Source organism: Syngnathus acus, chromosome 6 (assembly GCF_901709675.1).
Source record: "Syngnathus acus chromosome 6, fSynAcu1.2, whole genome shotgun sequence".
Taxonomy (NCBI): domain Eukaryota; kingdom Metazoa; phylum Chordata; class Actinopteri; order Syngnathiformes; family Syngnathidae; genus Syngnathus; species Syngnathus acus.
The window spans coordinates 15,123,610-15,140,454 of record NC_051092.1 but is presented as its reverse complement, the minus strand read 5'-3'; the positions used below and the strand labels follow the sequence as shown (position 1 = coordinate 15,140,454).

At 43.4% G+C, this 16,845-nt stretch overlaps 2 protein-coding genes across 2 annotated transcripts in view; one reads left to right on the top strand and one right to left on the bottom strand.

The window, feature by feature from the left end:
• LOC119124082 (major histocompatibility complex class I-related gene protein-like) overlaps positions 1 to 11,686 on the bottom strand; it is a 34,302-nt gene extending 22,616 nt beyond the window's left edge. Inside the window, exons 1-3 of the mRNA XM_037253744.1 lie at positions 11,639 to 11,686; positions 10,312 to 10,590; positions 8,417 to 8,719 (exon numbers count right to left, since the gene is read on the bottom strand). Coding sequence (XP_037109639.1) covers positions 8,417 to 8,719; positions 10,312 to 10,590; positions 11,639 to 11,675 — 619 coding nt within the window. The 5' untranslated portion in view covers positions 11,676 to 11,686. The remainder of the gene's footprint in view (positions 1 to 8,416; positions 8,720 to 10,311; positions 10,591 to 11,638) is intronic.
• On the top strand, positions 5,672 to 7,600 carry LOC119124029 (zinc finger BED domain-containing protein 4-like). Its single transcript, XM_037253620.1, has 2 exons — positions 5,672 to 7,038; positions 7,160 to 7,600. Exons 1-2 carry the CDS (start codon positions 5,792 to 5,794, stop codon positions 7,446 to 7,448), a joined length of 1,536 nt encoding a protein of 511 aa, XP_037109515.1. The 5' UTR covers positions 5,672 to 5,791; the 3' UTR covers positions 7,449 to 7,600.
• Positions 11,687 to 16,845: the final 5,159 nt, after the last annotated feature.

Genomic DNA, 16,845 nt, shown 5'->3' with positions numbered 1-16,845 from the left:
GTCTTCCTAAGTCCCACATCAAAAGTCTACAGTTAGTACAAAATGCTGCTGCAAGGCTGCTCTCACGGACAAGAAAATTTGATCACATTACCCCAATATTAGCCAATTTACATTGGCTCCCGGTCCATTTAAGATGTGACTTCAAGGTTCTTCTATTAACCTATAAATCACTGCATGGCTTAGCGCCTTCGTATCTCGTCGACCTAGTTGTTCCTTATGTTCCGTCTCGTAACCTTCGTTCGCAAAACGCTACCCTTTTAGCGACACCGAGGGCCAAGAAAGTGTCTGCAGGGTCTAGAGCATTTTCTATCCGGGCTCCAGAGCTTTGGAATGCCCTCCCAATGGATATTAGGACTGCTACCTCAGTAGAAACATTTAAGACACGTTTAAAGACACATTTCTATGACATGGCCTTTAACTAACTTGTAGTGGCCGATTCGGCCGGAGTTTGTTTTGTTTTCTCTCCCCCCCCCCTCCCCGGCCGGGGAGGTGGTTAGGTGGCACCCAAGCTGACAGCGGCTATCTGGATTCTCGTGGGCCAATTCAGGTTGGGGGAACTGCAGCTCAACCTCCACTGCCAGGATAGTAGAGGGCTCCTCCGGCAGCCGTTCGCTCTGACTTGGACATCCACTTTTTTGATTTTCATATTATGTATTATTTGTGCCCTCTCTGCATCCATTACAACCTGGTGATCCTGAAAGGGGGATCCTTCCATCTGTGGTCCCTTCTCAAGGTTTCTCATTTTCCCCGGGCAGGGGTTTTTGAGTTTTTCCTTGCCCTTTTGGGAGCTTAAGATCAGGGGCTGCTTTGAGAATAATTGTCAATTTTTGTCTATGTGAAGCCCTTTGAGACTGCTTGTGATTTAGGGCTATACAAATAAACTTGACTTGACTTGACTTGACCAGTGAGATGCAGATATTGCATACTACATGAGGAAAATATACATACTATCGCCCATTTCAGTGCCCCTTGGCGATCGGACATAAAGTGTTCTCTATTAATCGCCCACCCTCCTGTTGGACATAAACCTTCTCTAATGATCACCCTGGGCGATAATTAGAATAATTATGTTATAATTATTAGGAGGATTATCGTGTACTAACCTCACTAAAGTCAAGGCAGAGAGTAATTCAATCAAAATATTATTCAACTGTTTACTTTGCAGTGTCATTCACACTTTGCACACACAAAAAGAATTGAAAACTCAAAATGTGTTGTGTCAATGGTATTGGCACCCTTTCCTGTAAATCAGTATGAGAACACATAGTGACTCTCCTTTGGTAAATCACACATAAGAATATCTTATTCTAAATTGTCTGTGCCCATGTGACATGAATTAACCACGGAATGATGACTTCCATGTTTTAAAAAGCCAACTGTTATTCTCTTAAAGTTAAAGTCCCAATGATAGTCACACACAAATCTGGGTGTGGTGAAATTTGTCCTCTTCATTTAACCCATCCCCATGTAATTTTGATCCATCCCCGGGGGGAGAGGGGAGCAGTAAGCAGCAGCGGTGCCGTGCCCAGGAATCATTTGGTGATCAAACCGCCCAATTCCATCCCTTCATGCTGAGAGCCAAGCAGGGAGGAAATGGGTCCCATTTTTATAGTCTTTGGTATGACCCGGCCGGGGTTTCAACTCACAACCTTTTAGTCTCAGGGTGGACACTCTACCACTAGGCCACTGAGCTGGCTTTGTCACAATGGTGAAAACAAAGTAAGTACCGTTGTTTTCCATGTATAATGCGCCCCCATGTATAATACGCACCCTAAAAATGGCATGTTGATGCTGGAAAAAAGCCTGTACCCATGTATAATACGCACCCAAATTTTGACTCCTACTTAAGTCCGTAAACGTAAAATTATTTCAGAAAAATGATCATCTTTGGGAACAACCGGATGTTATTCTGCCGGTCAGTATCACTGCGCATGCGCTAGCAAACTCAATAGCGAAGAAATATTTCGGATTTGTGTAGGGTACATTGTGACAGCAAACGAGCAGGTGATCGAGCAAGCGTCTGATACGAGAGCATTGTGTTCGTATGGAGCGTGTTTGAAGTGAACAGCAGAGAAGAAAGCGCATATGTAATGGCGGCCTCCGTAGGATATCCGGATAAAAAAAAACTAAAAAAACATTGTATCCATGTATAATGCGCACCCCAGATTTTAGGACAATAAATTAGTTAAATTTTGCGCATTATACATGGAAAAAAAAAACGGTAGTTGTCTGAGGACATCAGTGCTATAAACCTCAAACACATGGATTAAAGGAAAAAATTATTTTGCCTGAAAGCTTTTTCAGGCCAAATTGTGTTCCCCGGTTCATTTAAGTACTATGAAACACATTGACAGCAGTTTCTTTTTTGTCACACAGTTATTCTCAAATGTTTTCATGTAAAAAGGAGTGTAGACTGTGTACCGTAATTTTCGGACTATAAGTCGCTCCGGAGTATAAATCGCACCAGCCATAAAATGCCCAAAAATGTGAAAAAAAACATATATAAGTCGCTCCGGAGTATAAGTCGCATTTTGGGGGGGCAATTTATTCGACAAAATCCAACACCAAGAACAGACATGAACGAGCAACAACAGGTTAAACGATACGGTATGCTAACGTGACTGTCACGTACTGGCGCCACCTGTGACAGGACCACGCCCTCCCCTATCAGTGGAATCGCCGCCACAGGCTCATGGACAGCGCTATATCAACGCCGCCAGCGCAGACCCGAGTGTCAGTCTGTCCCGTGATGTTGCTTCGCTCTCCTGTCCCTGAGAAACTGACTCACTTGAAGATTCGAAGATCCCGCAGAATAGCTTGTTTCCCCCAGCCAGATCGCCGCTTCAGCGCCAGCGCCAGCTGTTCCCTTCTTACCCCCGCCCGCAATAAAGTCTCTGTCGCTACGCACTTGGCTGTACTGTCCGATCCTTAACAGTGACAAACACAAACGAGGAGCTGAGAACGGGCCTGACGTAACATTCAGTTATTTAAAAAAACTATTACATAAATAATGTGTCACTCCAATTCATTAAATCCATCGATCGTCCTTTGTCAACAATGCCGTGTGCCACGCCGCAGTTCAAATTATTCCACAGGCCCATACAACGATATATAAACTATATTTTAAATAACTCACATAAACAACAATATGATCAAACCATTTGTGTCACTCCAAATCATTAAATCCATCGATCAAATTTCTCGTCCTTTATGTCATCCTGGTGACAGAGGACATGTCCAGAGGATATGGCGCTTTAAAGTGTTTTTTCTCTCTATTTTTCATGTTTTGAATATGTTCAAGATAAAGATATCAAAGCATGTGAAGTGATCAACTATACTAAAAATAACATGTGAAGTGGTCAACTATACTTGTAAGTAAGTGATGTGTTAATGATCAAGTAAATATTTGTGAAAAAAAACATATATAAGTCGCTCCTGAGTATAAGTCGCCCCCCCACCCAAACTATGAAAAAAAACGCGACTTATAGTCCGAAGATTACGGTACATGCCCTTAGCCCAATAGACCTACCGTTTTTTCTGGACTATAAGCCGCTACTTTTTGCACAAGCTTTGAACACTGTGGCTTTTAGTCCGTTGCGGCGTATCTATGGATTTTTCGTGATTTTTGTGATGTCTCGTTAGCAAAAAGGTTGTGGACCGCTGTTGTGCGGCACCGCTTTGCTGGGCGGAGGGACATGTGACCAGACTCACGGTCACTGGGGAGAAGAGTGGTGTGTTCATCATGTCCATCCGCCAGGCAAATAGTGCCGCACAATTGACACGAACAAGAGACAGAACGAGGCATTCCTGGCGCACACGAACAAGAGACAGAACAAGATCAAGATGGACATTTCTAGAGAAAGGAAGCTTTTATACACAAACCTTCATTATAGGGGACAAAATAAATGCATATGATACCACTCTTAAGTTAAAGGCAGTGGATTTGGCTCTTAACGAAGGAAATAGAGGTGCTGCGTCTACTGTTGAGGTTTCTTCTGACCACCAGCGGGCACTGGGCTATTGTGGATAACATCTTGTTGAGTCACCCTTTTCAGTATTTTTTTTCCGGGTCATGTCTTCTCCGGAGTTTTAGGTGTAGCTCGTATCGCATTGCCAACTTTACCCCCCCCCTGTAAGTGGTCCCATTTGATTTATTATTAGTTGTGTGCTGCTAGTGTTCCCTGAACATTAAGTTTATTATGGTCGTCGCTGAGATTTATGCATGTTTGTAGAGCTCCGTCATCTCTGTCAATTCTGACCCACTCTGATTTACTTCTGATTGACTAACACCAAGGCTTTGGCAAGCTTAATTGGTTGCGAGTAGCATCAGTTTAATACCTGATGATTTAATTGGATAGCCTCAGAGACCACAACAAACACACGTATAGCCTATTTAAAATTACCCATGCGATGGGAACTAATGCACCCCCATACCATCACAGATGCCGACTTTTGAACTTTGCGTTGATAACAGTCTGGCTGGTCCGCTTCCTCTTTGGTCCGGAGGACACCACGTCCAATGTTTCCAAAAACAATTTGAAAAGTGGACTCATCAGACCACAAAACACTTTTCCATTGTGCATCAGTCCATTTTACATGAGCTTGGGCCCAGAGAACCCGGCAGCATTTCTGGATGTTATTCATATACGGCTTTTGCTTTGCATGGTAGAGTTTTAACCCGCACTTACTGACGTAGTGACGAACTGTATTTACTGACAGTGGTTTTCTGAAGTTTTCCTGAGCCCATTTGGTGATATCCTTACACTCATGTCGGTTTTTAAAGCAGTGCCGTCTGAGGGATCGAAGGTCACGGTCATTCAGTCTTGGTTTCCGGCCGTGGCGCTTACGTGCAGTGATTTCACCAGATTCTCTGAACCTTTTGATATTATGGACCGTAGATGTTGAAATCCCTAAATTCCTTGCAATTTTGCTTTGAGAAATGTTGTTCTTAAACTGTTTACCTATTTTCTCACGCAAAGTGGTGAACCTCGCCCCATCCTTGCTTGTGAATGACTGAGCATGTTTGGGGAGGCTCCTTTTATACTCAATCATGGTACCCACCTGTTCCCAATTATCCTGATCACATGTGGAATGTTCCAAATGGGTGTTTGATAAGCTTTTCTCAGCTTTCTCAGTATTTTTTGCCACCTTTCCCAACTTCTACTGGACGTGTTGCAGCCATGAAATTCTAAGTTAACTATTAATTGGCAAAAAACAATTACATTTATCAGTTTGAACATTAAATATGTTGTCTTTGTAGTGTATTCAATTGAATATGGGTTTCGAAGGATCTTCAAATCGTTGTATTTTGTTTTTATTAGGGATGCACCGAAAATTCGGCCACCGAACGTTTTTCGGCCGAAAATGACCCAAAAGTGCATTTTCGTTTTTTGGCCGAAAGACCTAAATCACCGAAACAACACGGCCGAAACTTGTGATGACGTGAGCAAACAGCGCAGCCAGCACGCGGGAAAACGGGATAAGAGCCAGCATGTCTGCGGTGTGGACTGATTTCACTATCTCAGAGAAAGACCCACGGATAGCGATTTGCAAAACATGCAATGCTGAAATTTCAAGAGGGGGTGCATCTGCAAAAGGTTTCTCCACGTCGGGTTTAATTCATCACCTGAAATCCAAACATCCCGATCGCCATTCTGAATATGAGAAGAAGGCGACACAGAAAAGGAAACTGACACCGAGCACGCCCACTCCGTCTGTGGCGGACGTTTTTGAAAAGGCAAGAAAGTTCTCCAGTGATTCTGCCAAGGCAAAGGGCATAACACACAAAATTATGGAATTCATTGCCTTAGATGATCAGCCGTTCTCTATCGTAGAAGATGTGGGATTTCGTAGGCTGATAGATCACATTGAGCCCCGTTATGCTATGCCAAGCAGACGACATTTCTCAGACGTGTGTTTACCTGAGCTGTTTAATATCGTTGCAACTCATGTCCATGAGCTTCTAGCATCAGATATTACAGCGATCAGTTTCACGACCGACATATGGAGCTCCGACGTCAGCCTCACCAGTATGCTCAGCCTAACCGCGCAGTGGATCGACAAAGATTTCAAGCTGCAAAAGATTCTGCTCCATTCACAAGAGTTTAGAGGCTCACACACAGCAGCAGCAATTTCTGATGCATTTACCAATATGTGCGACACCTGGCATATCGACCGATCTAAAGTGCATGCCATAGTGAGTGACAATGCAAGAAATATGACAAAAGCGATAGAAGACAGCCAGCTGAAAGGAATACGGTGCATGGCCCACACACTACATCTGGCTGTGAACGAGGGAGTGTTGTCTCAGCGCAGCGTAAAAGACATATTGGCTATAGGCAGAAGAATAGTTGGCCACTTTAAACATTCTCAGCTGGCCTATTCCCGCTTACAGTCTATGCAAGATCAGCTTGGAACACAAATAAAACGGTTCCAACAAGACGTGAGTACACGCTGGAATAGCACTTTTTACATGCTGGAAAGCCTCTTTGCACAAAAGCGAGTCTTGGCTGCTTACAGCGCAGATCATGAGCTCCCCGCGACATTCACTTCACACCAGTGGGTCTTAATAGAGAACATTCTCTCTGTCCTTGCCCCCTTTGAGCAGCTAACGAAAGAGATCAGCTCCTCTGATGCATCTGTTGCAGACGTAATACCGTTAATTGCGGCACTAAAGCGTCTTCTAAGTAAAGAAGTTGAGACGGACCACGGGGTGAAAACAATCAAAAGTACACTCTTAGAGTCTGTCAAGAGACGTTTCACTGAGAGCAATGATGATCCTCTGCACTTCATCGCGACTGTACTTGATCCGCGTTATAAGGATCATTACTTGGATGTGGGAATAAAACAGCGCGCACGAGAAATGATCCAGGCCGCGATGGATGGGGACAACCCGCTTGGAGACGGGCCAGCGCACAGCGCAGGAGGAGAGCAGAGCGCCGAAAAAAGGACCCGTCACTCTGCACCAGATGAGGGGCATGCGCCTTCGTTGTCTGATACGTTCAATGAGATCCTGCAAGAGAGTGCCCCAAACAATAGGTAGGCTATTCTGTTCTGACTGACTATATGTAACTGATTATTTCATTTTTCTGCTATAGAGTTTTTATTTTATTTGATTAAAATGTTTATGCACTGGCCCTTTATCTTTCTCAAATGTCAGGCAGCCAACAAGCTCAACCGCTCAACAATTAGATGGTTATCTGTCTGAAGTCCCCATCTCCAGAAGTGATGACCCTCTTGCCTACTGGAGAAATAACCATGGCCGCTTTCCTGACCTGGCAAAGATAGCACGCAAGTACTTGTCTGCGCCGTGCACAAGCACTGACAGTGAGAGACTGTTCAGTGCTGCAGCTCATGTTCTTGATGAGAAGAGGAACAGACTTCACTGTGACAAAGCAGAAAAGCTACTCTTCATCAAGAAAAACCTGCCACTTTACCTCAAGAAGTAGAATGGGCGTGTGTCTAGTGTTAAAATATTTGTTTTCCAGTTTGTGCATCCACAATTCTTGGTGGATTTGTTGTTGATAAAGGCTATGGTAACCATTGTTTTGATACACTTTTATGTTGTACACACAGAACAAAATTTAAAAGGCACTTGACTTATGCATTTTGTGTTTTTATAAGAGAACATATTTAATTTTACAGTCTTTCAGCAGGCCAGTCAGTTATAAGCCTGTAAATTATTATTTAATGTACACATGAGTGGGGTCAAGTTAAACATTTTATTTTTATTTTATTTTTGAATTTTAATTTATATTGTGCATTGTTGTAATGTCAGTGCTAAATAAATATTTTCATACTTTTGTAACTGGTTTATTGCAATGCCTTGATTTTAGTGAGGTTAGTACACATGTAGCCATATATGCTGTGGTTCTAATAACTGACATAATCATTTCTTTCGGTGTTTCGGTTTTCGGCCTTGGTTTCCTCATTTTTGGTTTTCGGTTTCGGCCAAGAATTTTTATTTCGGTGCATCCCTAGTTTTTATTTACATTTGACATAATTTCCCAACTTCAACCGAATCCGGTTAGGAGTCAACTACCTTTTATTTTTTATTTGTTTGTTTTTTAACAATGTAGTGTAAATTTGCTCATCAAATGTGTCTTGGCCAGTGTCTTCTTGGCCTGATTTATGCAAAATGAACCAACTTAAAGTGTTGAGTTTTTAGCTCTATTACAGAGGGAACTCAAGTCAAAATGTCTCTGAAGTAACATGTCACGTGCCCTCATTAGTCCAAACACAATATTATGATTGATACTGCGTTTGTAGAGTAATAATTAAGCAGATGAATCTACAAGTTCTGCTGACTTTTTATCAAGCAATGCCCTTTGCCTTGGATCAAAAATGATGGCAAAAAGCCCTTGTCTTGCAAACGTCAAGGCTCATCGGTTGTCTGTGTTTGGTAATTTCCTCTTACCGTAGTTTGTTTCGATTTTGGCGGCGTCCAGTGTGGTGATGATCTTATCGGGAAGTCCTTCGAGCCTGAAGATGCACGCATAGCGGTGCCAGTCTTCAGGTGGCACAGCACTCACATTCAGGAAAACGCTGAGCTGGAAAGTTCCGTCGTGGTTGGGGAGCAGCTGGTCGTGCTTCACATGGTCGTGAAGCTGTTCACCGTCGCGCATCCAGAACATGTCCACTATGTTGGGGTAGAATCCCGTGGCGTGACATGTAACCGGCGCCGATGGCTGCGTCTGCAGCAGAGCCACCAGGGGCCTCTCTGAGGAAGTGAGACAAAATTAATTCATAGAAATGAGGCTGCATCATAAGGCCTCCTGCACACCAGTAGTATGCAGTATGCGGTTCTTCCACAAAATTTCACAAGCTGCGGAGTCTAAACCGCTGTTTTCGCATCAATTCAAAGTTTTAATCTAGACTTGGGGTGTGACATTAAAGCAGCAGGGATGTGTTTGAAGCTCACATTGACCAACATATGAAACTCTACTAAAGTTGTGATAAAACAAGACAAACGTTCATTTTGCCATGATTAGTGTTGACGGCTGAAACAAAACTGCAATTTGAGTGGTCCCTGATTGATAGTGTGAAGATCTCCAAAGAGTGATTCATGTATCAAACTGGCACTTGCCAGATTAATGATCAGCTCTCTATCCCACAAAACCACAAATGCAATTGTCGAGTTCATTTCGCAGGACCTGAGGCCCGTTAAAGGGCATGTAAAGATACTATGGGGTCCCAAAATGTATTTGATAAAGATGGACTTGTATTTTTGGAAACTGTTGTGAATTTTTGAATAAAATTGCGAATTGAGGAGTAATCGATGAAAAATCAACGGTTTGTATGTGATCGTTGAAGTTCATCCCGGAAATTGTCGAAGTGACTGTGACGTAGATTATAGGAGGCCGAGCGTTGCCGAGTTACTTAGCCCATGTAAGCATAATGGCGGATACAGAAGTGGAAGCGATGTCGTCTGACGAATCCCCCTCAGATGATTCTTCACCTTCTGACGAAAATGAAGAAGAGTATGATTTCTTTCTTGGGGTACAAGGCTACCAATTTGAACCAGTGAGAAGTACCCCAGCGACTGAAGCATCGCAAAACGAAGGTGCGGAAGGTACAGCCGGAGAAAATCAATGGCTATATACTGTTATTGTTTTGGGTGTCCAATTTAATAAATTATAAGAAAGTTGCAAAGAAAATTTCTTTTAATAATATATTCGGCAACATATTTTTTTATAGGGTGGAAAACAGTAGGAAAATTAATTTTTAGGACTGGGAAAACCCATGAACGATGATCACTTTGGTGTGCTAATTCTTATTTTCCCTTTGCACACAGTATGTTACTACCAAAGTTACACCTATTGTTATAAGCCTAAACTTTTTTATTTTTCAAATAACAAAAGGTAACATTTTCATACTCAGAGAATCTCCCTTTTGGCAATTGCACGGCTCTGTCTTGGCACTTTCGAGGGGGGGTGGGTGAACTTGGGGGGGCTCCGTTGTCTCTATTATGCTTATATGTGAAGTATTGGAGACAAAACACCAGGAAATTGTATGGATCTTCACGCTATCAATCGGTAAACAATGGGGGGAGTCCTATCATCTACGTCACGGTACCATGTGATCCAGATTGGCGCGGTTCATGACAGGGGCAGGAAAGATCGAGAAATACACACAAATTAACTGCGTTTGGCTCACAAATGCAATTTTATTTCAAATTCTATTATATTATTTGGATACAGGTGAATATAATCGAACATTCTGAGTGTTTTTTAAAACATGTTAAATGTGCCTTTACATATGCTTTAATGTTGTGAAATGTGCTGTTGCAAAGTACTAAAGCAAGCAACTCACGTGTTCTCTGCAGGACGCTCTTCCCATATTCCAGCATCTTGCAAAGGCGCTGAGGACATTCCTCAAGCAAGCGATGGTCCATGAACTCCAGCCAGCCTTCATTGAGGTTCCACTTGCGGACAGTGGCCTCCAGCTGAGACTGGAGCCAGATCCACCGCCGGTTCTCCATGTCTAGAAACAGCGTGTCGTCGCCATCATAACTGTGATGGTTGAAGCCTGACTTTGAGACGCTGTCGTCGTCATACTCGCAGCCGTGCAGCACCTGGAACACGTGGATGCCTGACCAGGCGCAGCACGAGGATACAGTATTAGCTCAGAGCTTTGGTCATTTGCATTACAACACTTTTCCAAAGAGATACCATCTTTCGGCGCTCCCATACATAATGATTTACAGTTCCCTTTGCCTTTGAATATTTCACGTGTCTGGAATGTCAGAAGACCATTGTAGGGTTCTCAGGGGTTATGGAGGTTTTCCGTTTGTGTTGTCGTAGTGTCATACGAGTATTAACAGTTTGTGACTGCGCAAGTCGCTGGCCACACATCTTCCCCGATTTACTTTAATATTCAAACTCCATTCTCTCATTGTCACATAACTAGATTCCTTATCACGTGAGATATATACAACAGGTGAAGTGTTGCATACAACAGTGAAATTTGCCATTTATCCTGTGTATGTTACATTGATTTTTAACACCGGCATTTAAAAAAAAAAATAAAAGGCGCGTCGCCAACTTCGTAAGTATATGGTAAGTATGGTAAGTATACATACACGCAAAGTCGCCTGTCTACCGACATATGTGAAACGCAAGTGCCTGGCAAGCCTCCTTCTCAATGTGTGCACTGTGCAAGGGGAGATGGCTTGAAGCGTAGAAGAGCTCGCTGTCTCCCATCCGCTCCTTTTTGAAATGCATGATGCAGAAATTGACAGTAAAAATGAAAATGTATTGTTAAATGTATTGTTATATCAACAATGGATGACATCAAATGCAGTCAAATAGATCACCAATGTGGCATGCAATGTAAAAGCTTATACAGTGAATGCATGTGTACGTACATGCATTGACACTGTACTCAGTATGCTTATACAAATACTGACATTGATCTCACTTTTTTTTTTTTTAAATAATCCATTTAAACATTCAAATGGGCCCAGACCGTGTCCAGACTGCATAAGAGGTTGCACAACAATATGCGCCAAAGAGGCCTTTTTTAAGAACAATAACACTTTGTTGTTACACTGCTATTAGCTTTCTTTGATAACATTTTGAGAAGACTCAACAAAGTGCCAAAGCTATACTGTAGAAGCAGAGAGGGAATGTTCACTCACCGTGTGATTGGTTGAATCTATCCTTAAGTATTGCCATGTTAGTGTTTCCAAAGTATTCCTGTCTTTGCCAGAATTCTGTCTGCTTTTTCCAGTAGTCAGATTCTTTGTGAGTGACGGCGTCCATCCAGGCCTGTTTGGCCACGGTCACCTTGGTGCGGCTGTCGTAATGTTCCGTGATGACACCGTCCACCATCACCACCGCCATCATGGATGGAAGACGCGGGATGTTGCTGGTCACTGTGTACACATGCCACAGAGAGTGGAGGGCTGCGCACAGCAAAAAGCACTTATTAGCATTAGAGGTACAAAAATTCAGTGATTATTTTTTTAGGATAATTTGTGTGGCATATCATACCTTCTACATTACCGGTGTACTACTTTTGGTGATAAAACTTCGAAATATCTATTAATACTGTAAGTGTTGCAACCTATAGGTTTTGAAGGAAGATTATTTTATTATCTGTGAAAATATATGATTTCAGTAAAGCCTTGGTTTCAGTTAATTCTTATTTTGTCATATATTTTACTTTTATGCAGTTCTTGTAGCTTTTGTTAGGACACAGAGGTTAGACTTCGAGGGTTGAAGTGGCTTGTGACGTAATAAGAGGGGGACAGAGAAAAAAGCTACTGAGTGTATGTGCGTTGGATGGAAAAAAAATGCTTCGTGTAATCTCCGAGTCAACCGAGGAAAGTAAAGTTGTCGAAATGAAGAACGCAAATGTGATGCGTCTTTCTTTTTGCGGGTGCAACATCGGGACATGATGAAGTATTCCGTATAAATGATTGTGTCCCTTCAGGTTGAAGGAATAGGGTCAAAAGACACAAAACCCGCCTAGCCACAATAACAGATACGCTCACATCTCTTTGGATAAAGTATATAAGCAGACAAGTATATTCATGGAGTCAACCAATAAAGCAGACATAACTAGACATTCTTTGATATAAGATAATAACAGAGGTTGCTACAACTTCACGATTCAATATGTATTTCTGTGCACTGCAAAATAAATGTCTTTTGATATGTTGCTTAAATAGCTTAATGACCCTTAAGGAACTGTGTAATGCATGCCTGATGTTTGTTCTCTAAATCATGGACACGGCCAGAGTCGTCTTGACCGTTCAGTACTTGAGTATATCTTGTGTTTTGACTAAACGTCATATGTCGCCTAAATGCGAGACGCCAGCTTTTCGATTACCGTAATTTTCGGACTATAAGTCGCACCGGAGTATAAGTCGCACCAGCCATTAAATGCCCAAAAAAGTGAAAAAAAACATATATAAGTCGCTCCGGAGTATAAGTCGCATTTTGGGGGGCAATTTATTCGACAAAATCCAACACCAAGAACAGTCATGAACGAGCAACAACAGGCTAAACGATAGCTATGCTAACGTGACATAAACACAAACTAAGAGCTGAGAACGGCCCTGACGTAAAATTCAGAGTTATTCAAAAAACTATTACATAAATAACACGTTAATAAAACCATCTGCGTCACTCCAATTCATTAAATCCATCAATCGTCCTTTGTCAACAATGCGTGCGCGCCGCTGACGGCTCTTGCACTTAAAAATATTCCACAGGCCCATATAACGATATATAAATTATATATCAAATACCGTTTTTTTCCGTGTATAATACGCCCCCATGTATAATACGCACCCTAACAATGGCATGTTGATGCTGGAAAAAAGCCTGTACCCATGTATAATACGCACCCAATTTTTTTTTTTTTTTTAAGTCCCAATGATCGTCACACACGCAGGGAGGCAATGGGTCCCATTTTTATAGTCTTTGGTATGGTCTTAACTAGGCTGGATGTATTTTTTTTGTTGGCGATGATTTCTCCGACTGCCCCTAAAGGCACCACCGCGATCAGATGAAAAGAGAGGAAAGTGACGTGCGGACATGTGAAAAAGGTGGCTCTGTATGGGAGAGACGTTGAAGAGGAATAAATACACCCTTGGAAACCAAAACTTGCCCCTCGTCGTGACTCGGAGCCGCAACAAATGTTTCGGATTTGTGTAGGGTACATTGTGACAGCAAACGAGCAGGTGATCGAGCAAGCGTCTGATACGAGAGCATTGCGTTCGTATGGAGCGTGTTTGAAGTGAACAGCAGAGACGAAAGGAACAAGGCAAAGTGTTGTGAAATTAAATATTACCTGTAATACGCATTTTGTTATTTGCTGATTGTATTAAACTATCACATTCATTGTCAGTCAAGAAGAGAAGAGGACTATTATCCCTTCTTTGACGAAATGACCAGAGCACAGTACAAACACACTATTGTTCTTTCGGTATTTATTCAACCCACATTCTTTCACAACATGACAAGAAGAGAACAATACATAAATCAATACTCGTACCAGTACCATGATTTTCTTAAAAAAAAAAAAAAAAAAAAAAAAAAAAGAAATTTAAAATTCTTTTTTAAAAAAAATTGTACCCATGTATAATGCGCACCCCAGATTTTAGGACAATAAATTAGTTAAATTTTGCGTATTATACACGGAAAAAACCGGTAACTATTATATAAGCAATAATGTTATCAAACCATCTGTGCACTCTAAATCATTAAATCCATCGATCAAATTCCTCGTCCTTTGTCAACATCGCCGCGCGTGCGCCCTGACGTCAGCCTCGTCGTTATTCCACAGATCTACTATATAACTATATTGTAGCGTTAACAAAGTTCAAGGAAAGACGTGGGTTTGGTAAACGGCTCTTTATTTAACAAAACAAACTTACAGGCGTGTGGCGGCGTGGACGTCCAGCCACGAAAGGGGACGAGAGCTCCATACGATAGGACCTGGCGTGCGTAGAAGCCATGACCGAGCCCTATGCACCGTCCTCGGACAGCCACCCGGCTGAGCGCCGGCCCTCGACTTCCATCCACGGAGCTGAAAGGCAGCTCGGTAGAGTAGGACCGGGCGTGCGTAAAAGCATTGTCCGAGCACCATCCACCGTCCCTGGACAGCCACCCGGCCGAGCGCCGGCGCCCGACTTCAATCCACGAAAGTGAAAGAAAGCTGGACGAGTCGATCTTTGTCCTTTATGTAAACAACCGTCGCGCTGCTGACGCGCGACCGTGACGTCGCGCTGCTGTCGCGCTGCTGTCGCGCGTCACTCGTCCAGCTTACTTTCACTTTCGTGGATTGAAGTCGGGCGCCGGCGCTCGGCCGGGTGGCTGTCCAGGGACGGTGGATGGTGCTCGGACAATGCTTTTACGCACGCCCGGTCCTACTCTACCGAGCTGCCTTTCAGCTCCGTGGATGGAAGTCGAGGGCCGGCGCTCAGCCGGGTGGCTGTCCGAGGACGGTGCATGGGGCTCGGTCATGGCTTCTACGCACGCCCGGTCCTATCGTATGGAGCTCTCGTCCCCTTCCGTGGCTGGACGTCCACGCCGCCACACGCCTGTAAGTTTGTTTTGTTAAATAAAGAGCCGTTTACCAAACCCACGTCTTTCCTTGAACTTTGTTAACGCTACAATATAGTTATATAGTAGATCTGTGGAATAACGACGAGGCTGACGTCAGGGCGCACGCGCGGCGATGTTGACAAAGGACGAGGAATTTGATCGATGGATTTAATGATTTAGAGTGCACAGATGGTTTGATAACATTATTGCTTATATAATAGTAATTTGATATATAATTTATATATCGTTATATGGGCCTGTGGAATATTTTTAAGTGCAAAAGCCGTCAGCGGCGCGCACGCATTGTTGACAAAGGACGATTGATGGATTTAATGAATTGGAGTGACGCAGATGGTTTCGCGCTGCTGTCGTCACTTGAAATTCAAATTACAGTAATCCCTTGCTACATTGCGGTTCGTTTATCGCGGTTTCATTTTTTTTTTTTTTTAATTTTTTGAAAAAAAAAAAAAAAACACATATAAGTCGCTCCTGAGTATAAGTCGCCCCCCCACCCAAACTATGAAAAAAAACGCGACTTATAGTCCGAAAATTACGGTACTACTGAACGCTCTGCACAGAGGGAAATGTTTTGCCTAACAAAGAAAAGATATGGTGGGAAGCATGATTAAACTAAGAATATAATGATGTGAGCAAAGACATGGGAGTATCAAAAGAACTAACTTTGCATAGTCAGGGAACAGTAATAGATTAATGATGTTACAGCCAAAAAGCTCACATTAACTCGCATTGTGTTCGTCTCGTCGTACCGGGTTGTGCTTCAAGTGCGGCGGGCTGGTTCTGCTCGACATCGGCGAAAGCGAGTTTTGTGGCGACCTGAACTTTGAAGCGGGGACATTAAAGGCGCTCGGTCTGCGCCGTCCTGGAGCGTCGCCGGACTCGCCTGCTATTCTTCCCCCGGTTGGGCGTCCGGGCCTGGCTGGCGGCCACCCCAGCTCGCCCGGCCGTGCCTTCCATTCTTCTGGCGGACGTTCGATCGCTGGACATCAACATGCCTGCTGAGTTCTGCGGACCGGACAGTGCGTAGCTGCTGTGCGTCTGGAGCGGATGGCGCGCTATCGGGCGGACCGGGCCATTGTACGAGGGGGAACATCGCGTGGAGGTGGACTGTGCGTCTACATCCGTGAAGAATGGTGCCGGGACTTTGTTGTGAGATGCCAGCACTGCTCGCCACTGGCGAAGTTTGTGATCTCCGGGCTGTTGGGGTCCTGAACTCTCTCCCCGTTGTTTTACTTGTGTGTTAATCGTGTGCTGTGTCTCGTCACCGTGGGATAGGGGGAACGGTATTTCGGTTTCTTTGTGTGTCCTAGCATGAAGGAATTGACAATAAAGCTGATTCTGATTAATTCGTACAAAATGACAAAAGTGAAAGAATGAGGTACGACAGCATATGTGCAAGAATGGAGGAGAATGTTTACAGGAAGGTCACTCGGAGATAAAAACCAGCTGGTGCCAGAAGGAGACAGCCAAGGACTCGGCCAAAGATGATCACCAAGGCCGAAAGACGGGATGAAAGACAACAGCCCCCACACACACACCGAATATTCCATAACCAGCACCCACTCCCATGGAATCAAACTCTACTGCGAACTCGCCCCACCCCAACGACTCATCACCCATCAAACGCGCCCCACACCAACTGAATATAAGCTGACCAAAGAACCTTGAACGTTGCCTTTTCTGAATGGAGACTTTCTGCTCTTGAAGGGCCCAGCGCTGTATTGTACTTTCCTGAAAACAGAGCTTTCTTAACAAGAATTATGATTGAACT